The 18,676-nt window shown below is 45.0% G+C and overlaps 1 protein-coding gene across 2 annotated transcripts in view; it reads left to right on the forward strand.

The window, feature by feature from the left end:
- The window catches only part of KIAA1328, a 268,352-nt gene extending 263,881 nt beyond the window's left edge, over nucleotides 1-4,471 (forward strand). For both annotated transcript variants that reach the window (XM_084628573.1, XM_084628572.1), the window contains one exon: nucleotides 825-4,471. In XM_084628573.1, coding sequence (XP_084484699.1) covers nucleotides 825-1,038 — 214 coding nt within the window. In that variant the 3' untranslated portion in view covers nucleotides 1,039-4,471. The remainder of the gene's footprint in view (nucleotides 1-824) is intronic.
- Nucleotides 4,472-18,676: the final 14,205 nt, after the last annotated feature.

Here is an 18,676-nt window from a genome sequence, read left to right on the forward strand (position 1 = left end):
ACATTTTTTTAGCGATCACTGTAATATACAAACAAAAAATATATCTAGGTTTAAAGAACTGACCTAGTTCAACGATTTTTGATAAGGGGTGCGAGAACATATTTTGAGAACCAAAGGGGTGCAGGCTGCAGTAAAGGTTAAGAACCACTGGTCTAGAGTAATTGCCAGTACTCTGTGTACAATGTTACTGCATGTGTAGGCTTGTAACCTCCTCCACATCTGTACTGAACACTTAAAGGACAGCTTGAGTAATGTTTAGCATCTTTGCCTTCTGTCTTGATGCCTGAACTGTTGATTTTGTGTTACTTTGTCTGGATTATATTCCTTCAGTCCTTCAGTTACACATAGATTTCATATATTGCATAGAGATTTATAAGAAGCACGTGTGTTTTGTATCACGAAGGATAAAGATGCCTGCTGTTTTCAAATCCCTAGGAACCTAAATCAAGGGCAGAGCCTATTCAGGCAAGTGCAGCATGTTTGAGTCACTTGTTGAACTGTCATGCCTGTGAGGAGTTCTCTCCTGAATCTCTGAGCTGTAAATGAGGCGCTGTCCAATTCAATAGGAAACCTGGCGAGACTGACAAATTAAAAGAAAGTACTGTACTTGCAAAATAAAGTGGCCACTAAAGCTTTGCCTCTCCTTTACTGCCTCCACATTGGAGCTCACCTTAGCTACAGTGGCAATGCCGTGATCCCTTCTGTCACGATCGTTACACAGGTTTCGCTCTAGTCAGGATGACGGAGTTAGGAATGTTCCTTCCAAATTGTGTTTGATGCCGTGGTGTTTAATAGGTGTGCATTTTCATGGTGTTTTCCTCCAGATATGAGGCCTCCCTCATTGAGTTGGTTGAAGCAATGAGTCCAGTCGCTGCCCCGGGACACCACTATGGAGAGTCTTACGACTGGAAGAAACCCCATGCCCCTCGGAATGGGAGCCCCAGAAAACCTGCATGGTGCCAAGCCCCTCGTGGCACCCGAAACGAAGCGGAGGAGCTTGAGGAGAGCCGGATCCTGGAGGATATTTTCTTCATTTGACGAGGTTCATTACTCTGCAGCCCCTCTGTAGGATTTTTAGGACCTTGTTCCTGTTTCTGCTCTGGATTTGTTTATTGCAGTATCACTTTTAAATTATTTGGTTGACAAGTGATTGTCTCCCTCCTCGCCAAGGAGTTAGTACAGTAGCTTCCTCTTTCACTTAGAATTTAGTAATCATGCTGCGAGAACAACGTTTTTTTTTTTTTTTGGACAGTCCAATCAGAAGGTGTTAGTAAATTTTGAGCAAACTTTTCTTGTGCCAAGCAATTATTCTGAAATATAATTAAATCCACAACATTTTGGAGTCGATTGAAGCCATAGCTTAGCCAGCCCTCATATGAGAAGTATATTTCATTATCGATTTTTTTAGCGATAAAGCAGTTTGCAAGAGCTGCAGAACACACAAGAACCACTGCATTTCAATTAGATTATTTCTAATTAAAAAGCAGCCTGTTTAAAACCTAACAATGTTACAAAGGTACAAGCACTTGAATATTATTTCCAATGATTCTGTAATCTACCATTGCCTTCGGCATTCTGATATTTACTGTGCTGAGATTTTAGGGAGCATATACTCAGCTCAGCTGTATAATGTCTAATAACATTAATGGATGTTGCAGGGTTAATGCACTGTGCATCTGTTTGAAAATAGTCTTCCTTAAATCAGTACTATTTGACATAGTGTATATGCTGGGAACCCTATTGCCAACTCCTTAAATATCTCATACAACCAGGAAATGTACAGGTCCAAACCGTATTTGATGTGCTCTTCAAAATGAGAGATATAGGAGTTATAGAGTAAGAACAGTCTTAAGGCATTTTCACTAACTTGCACTATTTTGATACCGTTTCCAGGTTCCATTGTAAATAAGATAAATCCATAATTATTTCTCATAGCAGCTCGTAATGCACGTTTCCCTGCCGGCTTTAATTATTAATGCTCTATCTATTTCAGTTTATTTAAACGCACTCCCATCTACTTCATGCACTTGGTTATGTAAAGAAATGTGCAGAATTGGTAAAAATGACTGCAGATTACAGGATGAATGGACATTTTCTGCACGATGCAGTGTTCATATTTTATTGGAACATTGTAGCCACTGGCATGTGTTCCTAGAAATATGAAGCTAAAACATTCCTTTCACGCAATAAAAGTGCAGCTAGAGAAAGTCAGAATCACAGCAGTACAGACAAGTTCTAGGCTGTTTGTTTCCAACCACTGGTATATAGACCAGTACTGCTTTTTCAGTCTTTTGTGACTGGTCCTCCAGGCTCCTGCTCCATACCTCCATGGTGGTGAGCCCCTGGACTTGTCCCTGATGCACTGCTGTTGTCTGCCTCCCATGGACTTGTGCATGTACCAATCCCCAGTACCACCCTGTCCCTCAGCGGAGCTGGCAAGGCTTGGCGATGAGGCCTAAGCTATTTCTCTGGCTCGCACGTGCACACCATACAGTGTATGGAACGGGTATTGATTGAGACCGAGATTTGAGGAGTTGAAACCTTGTAACTGATTATTTTTAAAGGCATTTCTGGGAATTATGGGGTGGGCATCCCTTCTCTTGAGGAGCCCGAACTGTTAAACTACCTAGGCTGGATGGCAGCAGGTTAGCTTTTGCAGTGTCCTGGGGCAGAGGGAATGCTGTGAAGGCCAACAGCAGCACAGGCCTCCTATAGTGAGGAGCTAAACAGGGTGCTGGAGGGGGAAATACCACAGCCTACATTATTCCAGACCATTTTTTCTGATCTAATGTTGTTTACAAATTAATTGATGTCCTTTTATTGCATCACAGCTGAATTTTAAAAGCTGGTTGGAAAAGTACAAGGACAGAAGAGATAAGAGCAGTTTTCCTGCACCGGTGAGCCTGGTGAGAAACTGTCCCCATAGACATCTGTTTCTCTCCAGCCCTTCCTGTGGAGAGTTATGGTCTCTAACAGTATCCTGCCATGACATGTATCTGCTCCTTGAATCCACTGGGGGACAAGCTTTGTCTAGAGTATTCTGTCCTAAGGGCCCGCAGACCTGGCAAGTGACCCATCACCGGACTGGCTGGGGGAGTCTCTCTCCACCACCCTTTATGTTTCTGCTCCTTGGGCACAGGGGATCAAGTTTAACATAGTTTGCTTTGGCGTTAGAAAGAAAGGGAAAAATTCAGGAGAGGCAGCTGGTATTTGGAGGAAACCAGGAGGGAATAGACAACAGGACATGGGTTTGGATTTTTTTTAAAGGCTTCTCTGGGTCTAGACCAAATGCGAGCCTTCAGTTTCTGGTCTAGGTCTAGACCAGACACCTTCAATTTCTGTTCTTCTCCAGATTGACTGTAACTGTAATTGCCATTTTTAACAAACACTAACAGATTTTAAAACAGCAAAAATAGCATTTGAAAGGTGCCTTTGCGTACACATTCTGGAACTCTGCATGGGAGTATTGTGCTCTTCAGTGCTTCATGGGTGCCAATATTTAGCCACGCTCTGATTTTTAATTATCCTTTTTGTCCGTTAATTATTTTAACTCTGATGGTGTTTTTGTCTTGAATCTGTATTTTGGTAATAATTGTATTCTAAATGGACATTGTCAAGGTTTTGGGCCTCAAACATGACCACCTCTTCATCCGTAGGAGCTATACGTGAAGCATGTTTTGCATGTTGCAGCAAAGAATTCTGAAATGAAGAGGTTTTAAATTATCTTGTTAGGAAAGATCTCCACATTCTAATTATCCCATAAACATGAACCAGGAGAGGCTACTAATTGCTATTAATTTGATAAATCCTATAAAAACAAACCTTCTCCAGTCAGCTCTATTGTTGTAGTTATCAGCAGTAGACTAGGACTAGTGGTTAGCAGTCAATGCAAGCAAATATATTTTGCCACAAGGCACTACAAAATTAAAGTTATTAAAACATTTATAGCCTTGGAAGAAAATCAATTGTTGTCAAATAGAAAAGGACAAAATCAGTAGTTGGGATGGAGAGGGGAATTATTTTCCATTTGCGAAAACAATAGAGGAAATGCAAAAATTAAACTAGCAAAAGCAATCACATGACAGTGTCCTTTTAAGTTTAAACTTCTATATTAGCCCCCACTGGGGAAATACTCCAGTCCTAGATTTTGTCCAGAGTCTCCCAGATAATATGCTTCAACATCACATAAGGCTGTGTCTTACAGGAAGCTTGTGAGGTAACACATCTCCTACTAAGGTTACTCTCCATGCCTTGACTTTGTGTTTCTACCTGAATGGCTTGTATTTCCAACACCTGCTGTGTTTATGTGGTCATCTCTCTTGCACAAACAGAGGATCTGTAAACAATCATGCATTCTTTCTACTTCCTAGCCCCTCTGGTTCTACCTGGTGAATCCTGTCCTAAACCCAAGCAAATATTTATATATCTGTGTGAGGTCTTAATTTAATAAATTATCTGCTTTTTTTTTTCATTTTCTCTTTCAGAGCTTCATTTATTGCATTATCTTTTCCTTTGTTTTGTCCAGCATGGGTATAGCAATAGACCCTTATAGAGAGACAGGACTCTCCATTGTTAGATATTTTGGTCACCATCAACACCATTAATGATGAGGTGCTGTGCACTTATCTGCGGGACCTAAAAGCGTGGGCAAGTCGCAGTAGGGGAGCTTGGTTCACTTTTTCTTTCAGAGATTCCAGAAAAGGATAAAGTGCCCCACAGTTCTTCCCCAAGAGCTCTTGTTTTTGTATTGTCCCACAGGGGCACCCTCTTCAATGTGTTTGTGACATCACTGGGGGAAGGCTGTGGATTGAAATGTTGGCAGTATGCTGATAACCTAGCTCTGTCTCTCCTCAGCAAGCCCTGATGCCATTGTCTTCCTGCTGTCCTACTATGTAGTGAGGTTAGGTACCTATAAAATAGCTGGTTTAGGCTTACCCAAGCATAAAGCCTCTGTCATGGGATTGAATTTGGGACCTTCATCTCCAAATTCACAGCCCTCTGGCACTAGAGCTAAAGAATAACTCCATTAGCTGATAGTAGCATAAGATTTATCCGACATATGGGCCAGCCATTAGAGGTGGGACACAACATGCAGAGCCAGTGTGTTACACCAAGGAAGGTGGAGGTGATGCTTACTGGCAGGGGGCAGTGAAAATGCCCTCAATCAAAGAGCTTTGTTTATGGATTGTCAGTTGTCACTCGATCTCTGGGTCCTGCTAGGCTCATCTCTGCTTCTACAGTCCCAGAGAGGACCAGTGGCCAGAAACGTCGTCAGCTGGCCTATCTGTTGCATCCTGTCCTCTGTGATGCAAAGGCAGTCCATGCCTTTGTCACTTCAAGGAAAGAAGACTGTATGCTCTACCTTGGGCTGCCCAGGAAGTGCAGCTATGCAGAAATTGTTGGTCAGCCGTCTAAGTAGGAAGGACCCATGAGAGCACTTCACACAGAATACTCTGACCTACAATAAAAATTCCCTATCCTCTTACAAGACAACCTCCAGCTGTTGGTCAGTATTTACACAACCCTAAATGGTATATGATTTAGCTGTCTTGGCAAGCCCTCTTCCCTTGTAACGTACTAACTTCTGAGGACACTGCTTTACAGTCCTCAGGTATGAGCACAAAGTGTTTGACGGTTGTGGTTTCAGTAGATAGCTCTTAGCTATGGATGTCCCTCCCTGATCTGTTGGAACCTGATCCTGGCAGGTTGCAATGCAAGGCTATTTAGGCTTTTTCCCGACTCTGTTGGATCCCCTCTAGCAAGTGGCTCTTGGCTGACTGTCCCTCTGCCCCATCCCACATACTAGTAGGGGCTAGCATCCCCCCAAGACAATGATATCAGATGGGAGGAGAGTATTGATGTAAATTTGGGGAGGCTGTTAAATAAGCTACAAAAATGCACCAAGATAATAGTGCTGGGAGCTTTTAGAAATACATCTAGGAGTAGATAATTCCCATAGCATCCTGACAGGCTTGACAAGCGGAGCACACACAGCAGGACTAAAATACAACCACTTCTGGGGTGTAGATCAGCAACTTAGCAATAATTGGCTCTGTACAACAGTGACAGGAGGGGAAATGTTGGCTATGAATATCAGGGCAATCCCGTGATCTTGTGGAAAGCGCCATGAAGTTTTTAATATCCACATAGATGAGATACTTTTTAAGGTCTTATCCTGAAGAAGTCTCACATGGTTTACTGCATGGAGCTCAATGTGTCTTCTTCAGAAGGAGGAGTAGCAAAGCTGTATCTCCCATCTTTTGAACCCATGGCTCCGGTGGGGATCTAGGTATTTTAAACCTGATACTTGGACAGCAATGCCATCCCTTCTGGTGAAGTTAGCTATGGATCATATTGAGATCATGGGCCATAAATAGGCATTTCCTTTGATTGAGAGAACAGAAACCAAGTATACTGCTGTATTCTTTCTCCTCTACTCAATAGCGTCCAACTAATTATTATTAATTTGTATCACCATCGTGCCTAGGAGTCCCAGTCCAGGACCCCATTGTGCTTGGTGCCGTACAAACACGGAACAACAAGACAGATGCTGTCCCAAAGAGCTCACAATCTGTGTCTAGGACAAGAGGAGACAAATGGATACAGACGACTGATGGGGGAGTGCAACGGAACAATGAGACAATATTGGTCTGCATACCAGGCAGCGGTCTCATCACATCAACAGCCTAACCATTGGCAAGTTTTCTGTGGGCATTATGGAAAAGTAGAGTTTAGAGGGCTTTGAGGAAGGATGATGAGTTAATTTTACAGATGTTTACGGGGCACTCCTCCCAAGCATGAGGAGCTGCTGGAGAGAAAAAACGCAGAAAGAAGGTATGCCTGTAGTTAATAGAAGGGCATGAATATCAAGGAGGGAGAGGAATTATTTAGAGTGGCATGAAATTGGCCCACAATCCCACAGCACAGTCACCATTCTGTTGCGAGTGGACCAAGCCTGTGGTCCTACGTGCTTCCAACCTAGTTGGGTCTGGGCAAAGTCTACTCACTGTTTCTAGCTCTGAGACTCTAGGGAACACTGCTGGGCTCAGACCTCTCGCCTGAGCTCTTCCTTGGGATGTGGGACTTTACCATCCAGCCAACTTAGACCTGAAAACAGTGTCTGAGACCCTCGCAGCCTCACAGTTGTTTACGTACGCTCTCCTCACAGCTCCGCCTACACAGTGTCCCCCCGGGCTCCTAGTTTAACTCCTTTGGGGACAATGTGGTAGGATAGCAAGAAACACAGGCTCAACAAAAGGATTTTCTTAACCGTAGTAACTTAACTCAGAGTCCTGAGGTCTTTGCAGGGGGATGACCATTGCCTCATGTAAAAAGGACATGGAGGATGAACCCTGCCCGACCTGAAACGCTGACAAACTACGGGCTCATAAGAAGGCGTGAGCTTGACCCATGGGACGGCCCAGGGACACTCAGAGCTTGACCCAGGGGCACCTCAGGATCATTCAAAGTCAATGGCCCCCAGATGTACTCTGGCAGGGCAGCTGTCTGTAATGCAGCACAATAGGCTGCCCTAGGCCAAGTCCAGACGCGTGCTATCACAGTGCTGATATTCCCAGGCATAGCACAACATAGAATTCATAATTTGATACAGGCAGTTTAAGGGAGCAGCATTTAGCATGGAGACTGGGGGTATGTCATATGATGGGGCTTCAAGCAGTTTCTAACAGTGAGGTGGTAACGGACACTGTTATACAGTCCACTGCTGCTTCACTGTTAGGAACTGCTTCAAGCCCCATCATATGGCCTACTTAAAACTAGGTCAGATAAAGTATTAGAGAAGATCTATCTGGACTGATTCTGCACTGGCCCCAGGGGTTGGAGGAGTGGGGATGGGCTGCGTAGGACCTAAGAGGTCCTGTAGGCTGGGGTTTGCAAAAGAATCTATGGGAATTAAGTGCCTAATTCCCTTTGACCCCCCTTGGAAGATATTAGTCTTAATCGCTCAGTTTGCAGCACACTGTTAGGCCCCATGTATCTTGAACCTGGATCCGTGGTGGTCCTGGGCACCATCACACTCCTATCCTGCACCCAATAGCTCACAGACACCAGCTGGGACTGAGGTCCATAAAGCCCAACTCAGGGCAGAACACCTATCCCTGCACTCTGGGAGCGCTCCAAGGCTCCTTATTGGGTCATACCCCCAATTTAAGCCAGAGGAGGAAACAGGAAGTTGTCTGTACAACCAGGCTTCACCCTGCCATGGACCACTGGTCAGGTTCCTTCTAATCCTGCCCTCCTGGCATCCTCACTTGGCCTGAACCTTGGTAACTGTTTCCTGTCCTCTGGTTCCATCACCCAAGCCTGACCTCCTGGTATCCTGACATGGCCTGACTTTTGATAACTAACTCTTGATCCTTGTATGACAGTCTGTACTCCTATGTTCACTCCTTTTACAAGACTGTGATAAATTTTGTACAAAGTATACTTTGTGAGGTATCATTTGAAAACTCATAATTTGCTCATCGTTATTGTCCTGGTAAAATATATGTGGCAACATTGTATGGAAAGTTATAAGATTCTCCTGTATAACATTACTGAGACATTTCCAAGTTTAAAAAAGCAGATACAAACCAGTTCCTCAAAGACAAAGGGGAACCTGTTGCCTGAGCCAGGTGTCAGGAAAATCAAATGGACCATCACCTGGTTATGGTCAGGTGGTTAAGTGGCAATTCTTCAGCAGGAAAAAGGGTGTGAGCAAGAAATCTAAATTTTGGCAAAGAAACAGCTGGAGGTTCCTGTCCCCCTGGACCTTCTGTCTCCAGAACCTCAGCTAGACATGGTTTTTAAAGAAAAAAGAAAACTATAAGAAAAGGGAACAGAAGCCCCTAAAAGATCTCTCCTTTCATCTCTACTCACGGCATCAGCAACACTTGAAGGACAAAGGAAGCATCATTTATACTGGGGAGGGATCCTGGCAGAAAGGAATTCAGCCAGTCAGACTGCTAAAACGTGTGGGGGGAGAGACTTGTTCTTTGCAATCACTTAGCTTGTTAAGTTGGGTATTAGTTATGTTTTACTTTTTATTTATTTGTAATCAATTTTGACTGTTATGCCTCATTGCTTGTAATCACTTAAAATCTATCTGTAGTTAATAAACGTGTTATTGTTTTATCTAAAACAGTGTGCTTGGACTGAAATGTTTGGGAAACTCCACTTGTGATAACAGGATTTGTGCAAATCATTTTCTGTTTATAAAATGACAGTCTGTAGATGAGCTTGCGTTGTCCAACACAGGGCTGGATAGTACAAGATGCACATTTCTGGGGGGAAATCTTGGACTGGGAATTTGCTGGTATTGCTCTGCTGTGTAATCCAAGAGTGGCTGGCCATAGCACTCCTACAGGATAGCTAGGAGTAATTTACATGCTGGAGGCTGTGTGTGAGCAGACCAGGAGTGGTTGCTCTCACAGCGAAGCAGTGTAGAAGGCACCCAAAGTGCCAGAACTGAGGGAACACAGCTGTTCACCAGTCCAAATTGTGCCCTGGGCAATGTCACACTGTGCCCTCTGGTTTGTCTCTCAGTTCTGATCTGCCATTCCAATACAGCCTGATTCCAGATAATTAGCTCCAGGTCAGTGGGCCTTCAGCCCATGTCCTACGCTAACCCCTGCTCGTTCCCTAGCCATGACACACACACAACCATTTGGCAGCTAGGGTCTTTACCCCAGAGAGCTTAAACGGAATTAGGAGAGAAATGCACTGTTCAGGGCAAGGGTTTGAGCCTCAGAAGAGCAGAGACATTTTCAGATCGTCAGGATCCAGGAGAGTCTTCCCTGCACCATTGGTTTTTAAAAAGGAACTGATTGGAAGGGATAAGAAGAAGGAAACCCATTCCCTGTGTCTAGGACAGCAGAAACGAAGGTGAGAACTCAAGGGCAGGAGAAGGAACCTGTGAGAACTATTAGGGAAGAAGACAGAGGAGCACAAGGAAGGATCAGAGAGAGGTATAGGTGGGGGTTGAGTTATGCCAGCCCTGAGAACGAGGGTGAGGAGTTAAAACTTAATGAAGAGGCTAAGGACAAGAAAGTGAGAAGGTTTGGTTCTTATAGGCCAAGGTGACTTGAAGTCTTTAAACCATGATTTGAGGACTTCAATAGCTCAGACGTAGGTGAGAGGTTTATTGCAGGAGTGGGTGGGTGAGATTCGGTGGCCTGCATTGTGCAGGATGTCAGACTAGATGATCATAATTGTCCCTTCTGACCTTAATATCTATGAGTCTATGATACTGATGGAGACCAGGTGGAGTTCTCAGTAGTGATAAGCGGAGAAGAGGGCTCCAAGATGTTTGAGACTCTACCATCTGAAAGAAAAATGTCAGAGCTGTGGCTAGACATCTAAAAGCTTTGTAGAACCACCTGTCTAAAATACAACCTCAATATTTAGCTTTTAATTTGCAGTCTGAGGAAGTGAGTGCAGCCTGGCTAGTTATAAACTTCCTTTTGGTCCCATTACGGAATTCATGAAATTGTTTGTGCTCTACTTAGCATATGATTTAAAAATGTACATACCCGCACACCACAGAGACAACACAGAACATTTAATGAGGTGATCTAAGCCAGCAGAAGCATGGAAACCCACTCTAATGAGAGGTTTCAGAGTAACAGCCGTGTTAGTCTGTATTCGCAAAAAGAAAAGGAGTACTTGTGGCACCTTAGAGACTAACCGATTTATTTGAGCATAAGCTTTCGTGAGCTACAGCTCACAGGACAGGCCTAACAAAGAAAATAACAGAACGCCACTAGCTGTCACTTTCAGCCCCCAACTAAAACCCCTCCAACGCATTATCAAGGATCTACAACCTATCCTGAAGGATGACCCATCACTCTCACAAATCTTGGGAGACAGGCCAGTCCTTGCCTACAGACAGCCCCCCAACCTGAAGCGAATACTCACAAGCAACCACATACCACACAACAGAACCACTAACCCAGGAACCTATCCTTGCAACAAAGCCCGTTGCCAACTGTGCCCACATATCTATTCAGGGGACACCATCACAGGGCCTAATAACATCAGCCACACTATCAGAGGCTCGTTCACCTGCACATCTACCAAAGTGATATATGCCATCATGTGCCAGCAATGCCCCTCTGCCATGTACATTGGGCAAACTGGACAGTCTCTACGTAAAAGAATAAATGGACACAAATCAGATGTCAAGAATTATAACATTCAAAAACCAGTCGGAGAACACTTCAATCTCTCTGGTCACTCGATTTCTGATCTCAAAGTGACTATCCTTCAACAAAAAAACTTCGAAAACAGACTCCAACGAGAGACTGCTGAATTGGAATTAATTTGCAAATTGGATACAATTAACTTAGGCTTGAATAGAGACTGGGAATGGTTGATTCATTATAAAAAGTAACCTATTTCCCTTTGTTTATTTCCCCCCCCCCACTGTTCCTCAGACATTCTTGTTAAACCCTGGATTTGTGCTGGAAATGGCCCACCTTGATTATCATACACATTGTAAGGAGAGTGATCGCTTTAGATAAGCTATTACCAGCAGGAGAGTGGGGTGGGGGGAGAGAAAACCTTTTGTAGTGATAAACACCCATTTTTTCATGGTCTGTGTGTATAAAAACATCTTCTGTATTTTCCACAGTATGCATCCGATGAAGTAAGGTGTAGCTCACGAAAGCTTCCACTCTAATGAGGTGGCTCTGCTCAGGAACCTGTCTCAGTCCACGTAGCTGCTCCCTGTGGGGTTTTTTGAGTCATATCCACTCACTGTGCCAATAAAGCTTTGATGATGATTTCTCTTAGCCATGGAGGGATGGACTGGAGTCTGGTCTGCCTTATGCATCAGCAGCAACATTGTCTGTTAAATCGTAACTGTGGAATCCTCACTGAAAATGGTCATGTCAGAGGCAGAATACAGCTAGCTGGTGAAATCCAAGCTCGAATTTGCTCTACTAGAATTGAGCAAAAACACTTGGTTGGCAGAAGTGCTTGGCATGTACGATAATTCATTATTTATTACCATAGCTCCTACAGCTTCCAGCTGAGATCATGGCCCGATGGTTCTGGTTGCTGAGCCTGCAGATAATGAGACAGTCCCTACCCCACAGAGCTTATTGTCTAAAAAGACAAGGCGGAGAGGATGGGAGACAGCAAATGCCATTGCACATGGGGATCCTTCTCTTGGTGTCTGCATGCCCAATGCACAGCCAGCATCTGTGGGGGGCTTGACTCCCACTGCTACTGCCCGCTTATGAGTGCCAGTATACAAGGCAGAGCCAACTCCAGCCCCCCTCATTTCCTTCTTACTCCCCCAACAGTGGTTGGAGTCCCTGTTCGTTGCCAGAACAGTTTATCTCCCAGCTCAGTGTATATAGATAGTTGCAGTTTAATAGTTCTGATTCGTAAGTTTTAGTTGTTTTGTTGAAAAATATATAGATTTTATGTTTTTTCCCGTTTTGAGGTTCTGCCACCAGCACCAAGGCAAGGCCCAGTTGCCGGGCTACAAGCCATGTGCTTCTTACATAACCTGTGCTGGTGAGCGACCCTCCCTCCCCGCCAGAGTAGTTGTCTTAAGTGTCTGGCTAAAGCACACATGAAAGACTGGTGCCAGATTTGCCAGGAATTCAAGCCTAGGATGAAAAGGGACAGAGAGTCTATGCTGAAGTTCCCGCTGATGGAGGTAGCATGCAGACACCCCTCAGAGCTGCCCTGGACCAACTCGGTGCCGAGGGCTGCAGCCTCAGTTGGAAGCTCACTTCCAACATTGTCAGTCCCAGCACCGATCTCCATCTGTTCTAGGGAGAAATATAAGTCTTCCAAAGAGCTCTGACCAGGGAAGACCTCCACCCACGAAGCCTGGAAAGAGGGGTGAGAGAGTTGAGTACAGTGCATCTCAAATCTAAGCTCTCCTCCTCCAAATCAGTGCCTAAGTTGGCACAGGTGGTGGGCTCCGCTGCCGGAGGTGGCAATGCAACGGATCCGATCTTGGTGCTAACTACCTTGGAGTCAATTGCAGTGGCAAGGAATTTGCTCTGCCTCTCAGTGCTGGTATCACTGGTGATGCAGGAGTCCGATCGCTCAGCGCTGATGAACCATCCATCATCAGTGGTACGACATCCAGTATTGCACCAGTCACCTACCTCCCGCTCAGTCAGCCCATCAGCACTGTCCAAGGGGAAGACAGCAATGATGGTGACTCTCCACCCGTTGCCAGGTTTTTGGCACTGGCCCCTGACGCTGTCTGCAGCAGCCCCTCCATGCTCGGAGGAAAGGGAATCCTCTTCATCAGACTTGGAGGTGGAATTTTATCTTGCAACCTTGGAGCAGGACCTGCCAGTCCCCACATAGACCCTCTCTCTCCTTGTACCATAGTGACTCCACACAGAATCTACTATGGGAATGTGGCCAGGAAGCCATTGGGATCCATCCCCTTATCAGTGGCCCTTTTGGAACCCCCAGGGTTTCTCCCCAACTTCTAGATCATTCTCTGATCGTGCCTACTTAGTGGCCTCATCCAGGCAGGGTGAGTCCTCACACCAAGATGCCCCATCTTCAGTGTTCTGTCCTGGGCCTGGTACCAAGAATCAAGAAGAGGCGCTTGAGGGACCAGAGGAGCAGCCTGTGGAAAAAGTTTAAGTCCCAGTCTTAACTTCATCCTCGTCCTCTCCAGACGAGGTGGTTTCCAGAGACACGTGCAACACATCTCGAAGAATAACAGTTACTGATCAGGTTAGTAACTTTTTTTTATCCCCATTTTACAGATAGGATGCTGAGGCCCAGAGAGGGTAGGTGGTTTCCCCCAGATCCCCTGAGGCCCAGTCCAGTGCTTAGCCATTCTCATTGACTGCACTGGGGTTTGTGGAGGCTCCAGCCCATAGACTTGTAAACTAAGCAAATTTCATAACTGAGGCAGAAACAGGGTCCATGTGGAATCCCACAACGCAAGGTCATTTCTGTAACCACACGTTGAAGCATAAAACCTCTAAATAGGACACATCTGTTAGGTCACCGAATCCACCCTTATGAGAGGGCACACTTCATTTTGACGGTGTATCTTCAGTGCAGGTTTTAGTGACTCCAGAGGTAAGGCTGTGCTAGCTGGCATTTAATTAGGCCTTGGAGACTGAACTCAATATGGTTGAGAGAGTAGGGACTCCTCAGTTGTAGCCTGGAAGCTCTTTGGTGAGGCTGTGTGTATAGCAGAGGCTGGCATCAACCTTGCCTGTGTTATGTGTGTTCTGGTTGACCAAATGAATTAAGGGAACCCAGATGTAAAGATCATTATGAAATCTTACTTGGAAAGTCTGTTTCTTGGTTGGAGCCACTTTCCTGTGGAGTGGGTGACTTGCTGTGAGGACATAAAAAGAATGTGATGATTTGGTAATGGATTGATTTGGGTTGGGGGTTCTCTAGGACCTGGAGATTGGTCTTATGTAGAGCTGGCTAGGAAATGTCGACACCAAAACTTTTTGTGGAAATATATCCATTTTCATTAAAAGGTTTCTCAGGTCCAGGATAGAATTGAGAGAAGGAATGAGTGACTGCCGGTGGTTTCAGGCTGTCACCTGGAATGGGGCATGATATGGAGTGGGAACTCAAACCTGGGTCTCCCACACCCTAGATGAGTTCTCTAACCACCAGGGTAGTGGATCTTCTGCAGAGGGTCTGTTGGTCTCTGTTCTTTCACAAAACAAAGTTGAAAAGTCTAAGTTTCATTCCACAGCAGAACAAATGTTGAAGTTTCAAAATGTTTTGAGACACTGAATTCTAATTTCTCTGCCAGCCCTAGTCTCATGCAACTTCACATCAAAATTTAATTTCCTGGGAAGAGGGAATTAAAAACATGTAAATAAAATCTGCAGATCACACTATATTGGGAGCAATTGCACATAACCGGGACAGAGAATTAGTGAACGGCAGAAACATGGAGCAGAAGAGAACATGAAATTAAATTGGGAGGGAGGGAGGGACAGTCAAGTGCTGAGACACTGAAAGAAAAATAACCTGAAAGGCAAATATATAATGGGAAGAAAAAACTCAGGCCGCAGAAATGTTGACTGAGTGGACAGCAAGCTAAACATGGGTTTGTGTTGCACTATAGCAGCAAAAACTGGCCAGGAAAATTCTGGACTGCTTCTGCAGAGGCAACAACTTCCCAGAACAGCACGTTACTGTCTCTCTCTCTGAATCCAATGCCACCATATCTACACTTGTGCCTGCAGTTTGGGGACCTAAACTGGGAGGAGTGGTAGATACGCTGGAGGGCAGGGATAGGATACAGAAGGACCTAGACAAATTGGAGGATTGGGCCAAAAGAAATCTGATGAGGTTCAATAAGGATAAGTGCAGGGTCCTGCACTTAGGACGGAAGAACCCAATGCACCGCTACAGACTAGGGACCAAATGGCTAGGCAGCAGTTCTGCAGAAAAGGACCTAGGGGTGACAGTGGACGAGAAGCTGGATATGAGTCAGCAGTGTGCCCTTGTTGCCAAGAAGGCCAATGGCATTTTGGGATGTATAAGTAGGGGCATAGCGAGCAGATCGAGGGACGTGATTGTTCCCCTCTATTCGACATTGGTGAGGCCTCATCTGGAGTACTGTGTCCAGTTTTGGGCCCCACACTTCAAGAAGGATGTGGATAAATTGGAGAGAGTCCAGCGAAGGGCAACAAAAATGATTAGGGGACTGGAACACATGAGTTATGAGGAGAGGCTGAGGGAGCTGGGATTGTTTAGCCTGCAGAAGAGAAGAATGAGGGGGGATTTGATAGCTGCTTTCAACTACCTGAAAGGGGGTTCCAAAGAGGATGGCTCTAGACTGTTCTCAATGGTAGCAGATGACAGAACGAGGAGTAATGGTCTCAAGTTGCAGTGGGGGAGGTTTAGATTGGATATTAGGAAAAACTTTTTCACTAAGAGGGTGGTGAAACACTGGAATGCTTTACCTAGGGAGGTGGTAGAATCTCCTTCCTTAGAGGTTTTTAAGATCAGGCTTGACAAAGCCCTGGCTGGGATGATTTAACTGGGAATTGGTCCTGCTTCGAGCAGGGGGTTGGACTAGATGACCTTCTGAGGTCCCTTCCAACCCTGATATTCTATGATTCTATGATTCTATGACCTCATTACCAGACCATTACTGGCAGATTGGAGGGATTTCAGTGAAGAGCAATAAAAATTATCAGGGGCTGCAGGAATTGACATAATGAGGAAACCAGATGAGAAGAGTTAGATATTTATAGCCTGGGTAAGACAATTAAAAGGTGCAGTGCAGGGATGCACTGGGTGACCTAAAACCCTCCTCAGTTTCTAATAACATTTCAGAGTCTGCGAGGAGGAGCACTTGACTTTGCAAGGGCTGTCAATCTGGCGTTCTTCAGCAGCACTAAACCCCCAAGTTAAAAAGCTCAGGTGGGTGTGCTCTGGCAGCATTGACACTGTCAAAATGTCGCTGCTATGCCACCTTTTTTAAACAGTCTGTGTTACGACAAATATTGACACTTTGACAGTAAAATTACAGAAAAAAACCCAAAACCTTTTTTTTGAGCACTGAGATCCTCTGTGGGAGCAGGGCACAGCTTGGCAAGTGCAGGGAGCCAGTCCCTCACAGATTCCACGTGGGCCCTGCTTCATACAAGAGCTCCTTTGGTTGGGGTGCGGTCACACAGATGCGGGAGGAGCCTCTTTAGTCTTTGGGCAGCGGTAATGCCATTCCGTGTGCTCTGACCTGAGCAAAGGGGGTGGCTTTCCAAAGTACGCAATCTGACCAGGTGGGTGTCCTGCCCCCTTGTGGCTGGCGAGCTGGGTGGATGGTTCTTGGCCCAAGCTCTGTGCTGACTCAAGCCCCTTTCAATCCCATTGATGCCAATGCCTGGAATGCAGACTGGTGGAAGATTTAATGTCTCTTTCCTGCTGACCGCCTGCAGCTCACGTTCTCTTGGATCCCAGACATACAGTAATAATGACACTGCTTTTCACATCTACAGTCCACTGGCCTTGAAATCCCTCCTGTCCTGCAGGAAGAGAGCGCATGTGGGTATTTTTTATAACCACAAACTCATTGCTCACCACTGGAGTTTCCAGAGACTAAGTGACTTGGCCAAGATGACCTAGGACATCTGTGGCAAAGCCAGGAAGAAATCCCAGCTCTCTTACTCCCAGACCTGTGGGCTTTAGCCACAGGCCCATTCTTCCTCTCCCATGTTCAGCTTCCAGTAGTAGCTTGACACAGTTCAGGATTCTAGACGTGACGATGGGCACCACTGCAATACACACAATAAAGAGTGAACACTTCCCAAAGAAGGCCGAGAGAAGGTAGCAGGGAGCAATTAATGGCATTATGAAAACACCCTAGCACTTTTCTCCATACCTGGATCTTTTCTCCTCTTCCTGCAGACTCCACTCTGTAACGCGAACAGGACATTTTAAATACCGCTACAGCTGTGGTGTGTCTAAGAGTTTATGGCAGTGTTTCTCAGTCCATGAAACTGGCCGCCTCCAGCTCACGGCCAGGGGTCAGCATCAGCGAACCCAGAGGAAATGAAAACCTGGAGGGGTGCATGCCTGTGCTAGGAACTGGTCAAACCCTGAGAAATGCAGTCCCTGCCCCTACAACCAAGGTTTATGCTGAGTTGGAATTGAAAGTGATCTAGCAAGAACCGGTGTGCGGGTGTTTTATACACACCTCTCTCTCTCTCTCTCTCTCTCTCTCTCTCTCACTCACACACACACTCATTCGTGTATCCTTTCTTCCTATGTTTCTGTGTATTCCTCTGTATACGTGCATATATATATATGATGATTTTTATATATGTGTGTATACACACACACACAGAGGATCACTTAAAATCCCGATCTGTTAAATACCAAATATTCAATAGGCACTTCTTGTTGCGGAGCCCTGAGTTAAAATGAATCATAGAAAGAGAGAGAGAGAAATTGACATGTCACTTGTGTCCTAAATGTCTCTAATATTTTTCTCATAAGAACTTTTTTTTTAAGCTTGACTGCAGGCAAAACCACCCTATTCCCCAATGTGTTCGGATGGGAGCGCTGAACTCTTAGAGTCGGGATGCTATGGCAAAGTTGGAGACAGGTTGGTTCCTGTTCCCCACTTGACTCAAAATACATCACAGTTGAAAATAAACCACCGCCAATGGAAGAGTGTGTGGGTTAAAGAGAGAAGGCAGAGAAATATCAGATCCCCTTTTTCTGTGTCAGATGGTAAAGTAGCCGCTCTGTTTTAATTATACCTGTGTGCAAAGGCCACGGCTGCTTTTCATCCATTTCACGGTAGTCTGACGATCACAGAACAGACATAGCCTTGGGTGGTTGAAGGAAGAGATAGGTGGGGAACAGAGTCATCTATTTTTTACTACTCTTTGCAATGCTGTTGAGCTTTGATACGAGGTTCTGGCTGAGGTACGGTAATCTGATCCGGCGCTGTATTGATTTAAGCCTCTTGGATTTATATACCTTTGAAAACGGTAAACTACATTAATTTGCTGTGTTTTTAAGGGAAAGTTATTTATTGAGAGGCATTTTTAACTCAAGTGCTAGAAGCCTTAAATCATTATAATAAATTCATGCTATTCAGGGTTTCTTACATTGTAATAAATTTGTTTTAACGTGAATGAGGAGATCCATGATTTCTTTAATATATGGTTATGTATTTCCTTTCAGAATGACACAG

Source organism: Lepidochelys olivacea (assembly GCF_965140295.1).
Source record: "Lepidochelys olivacea isolate rLepOli2 genome assembly, chromosome: 5".
NCBI lineage: Eukaryota > Metazoa > Chordata > Testudines > Cheloniidae > Lepidochelys > Lepidochelys olivacea.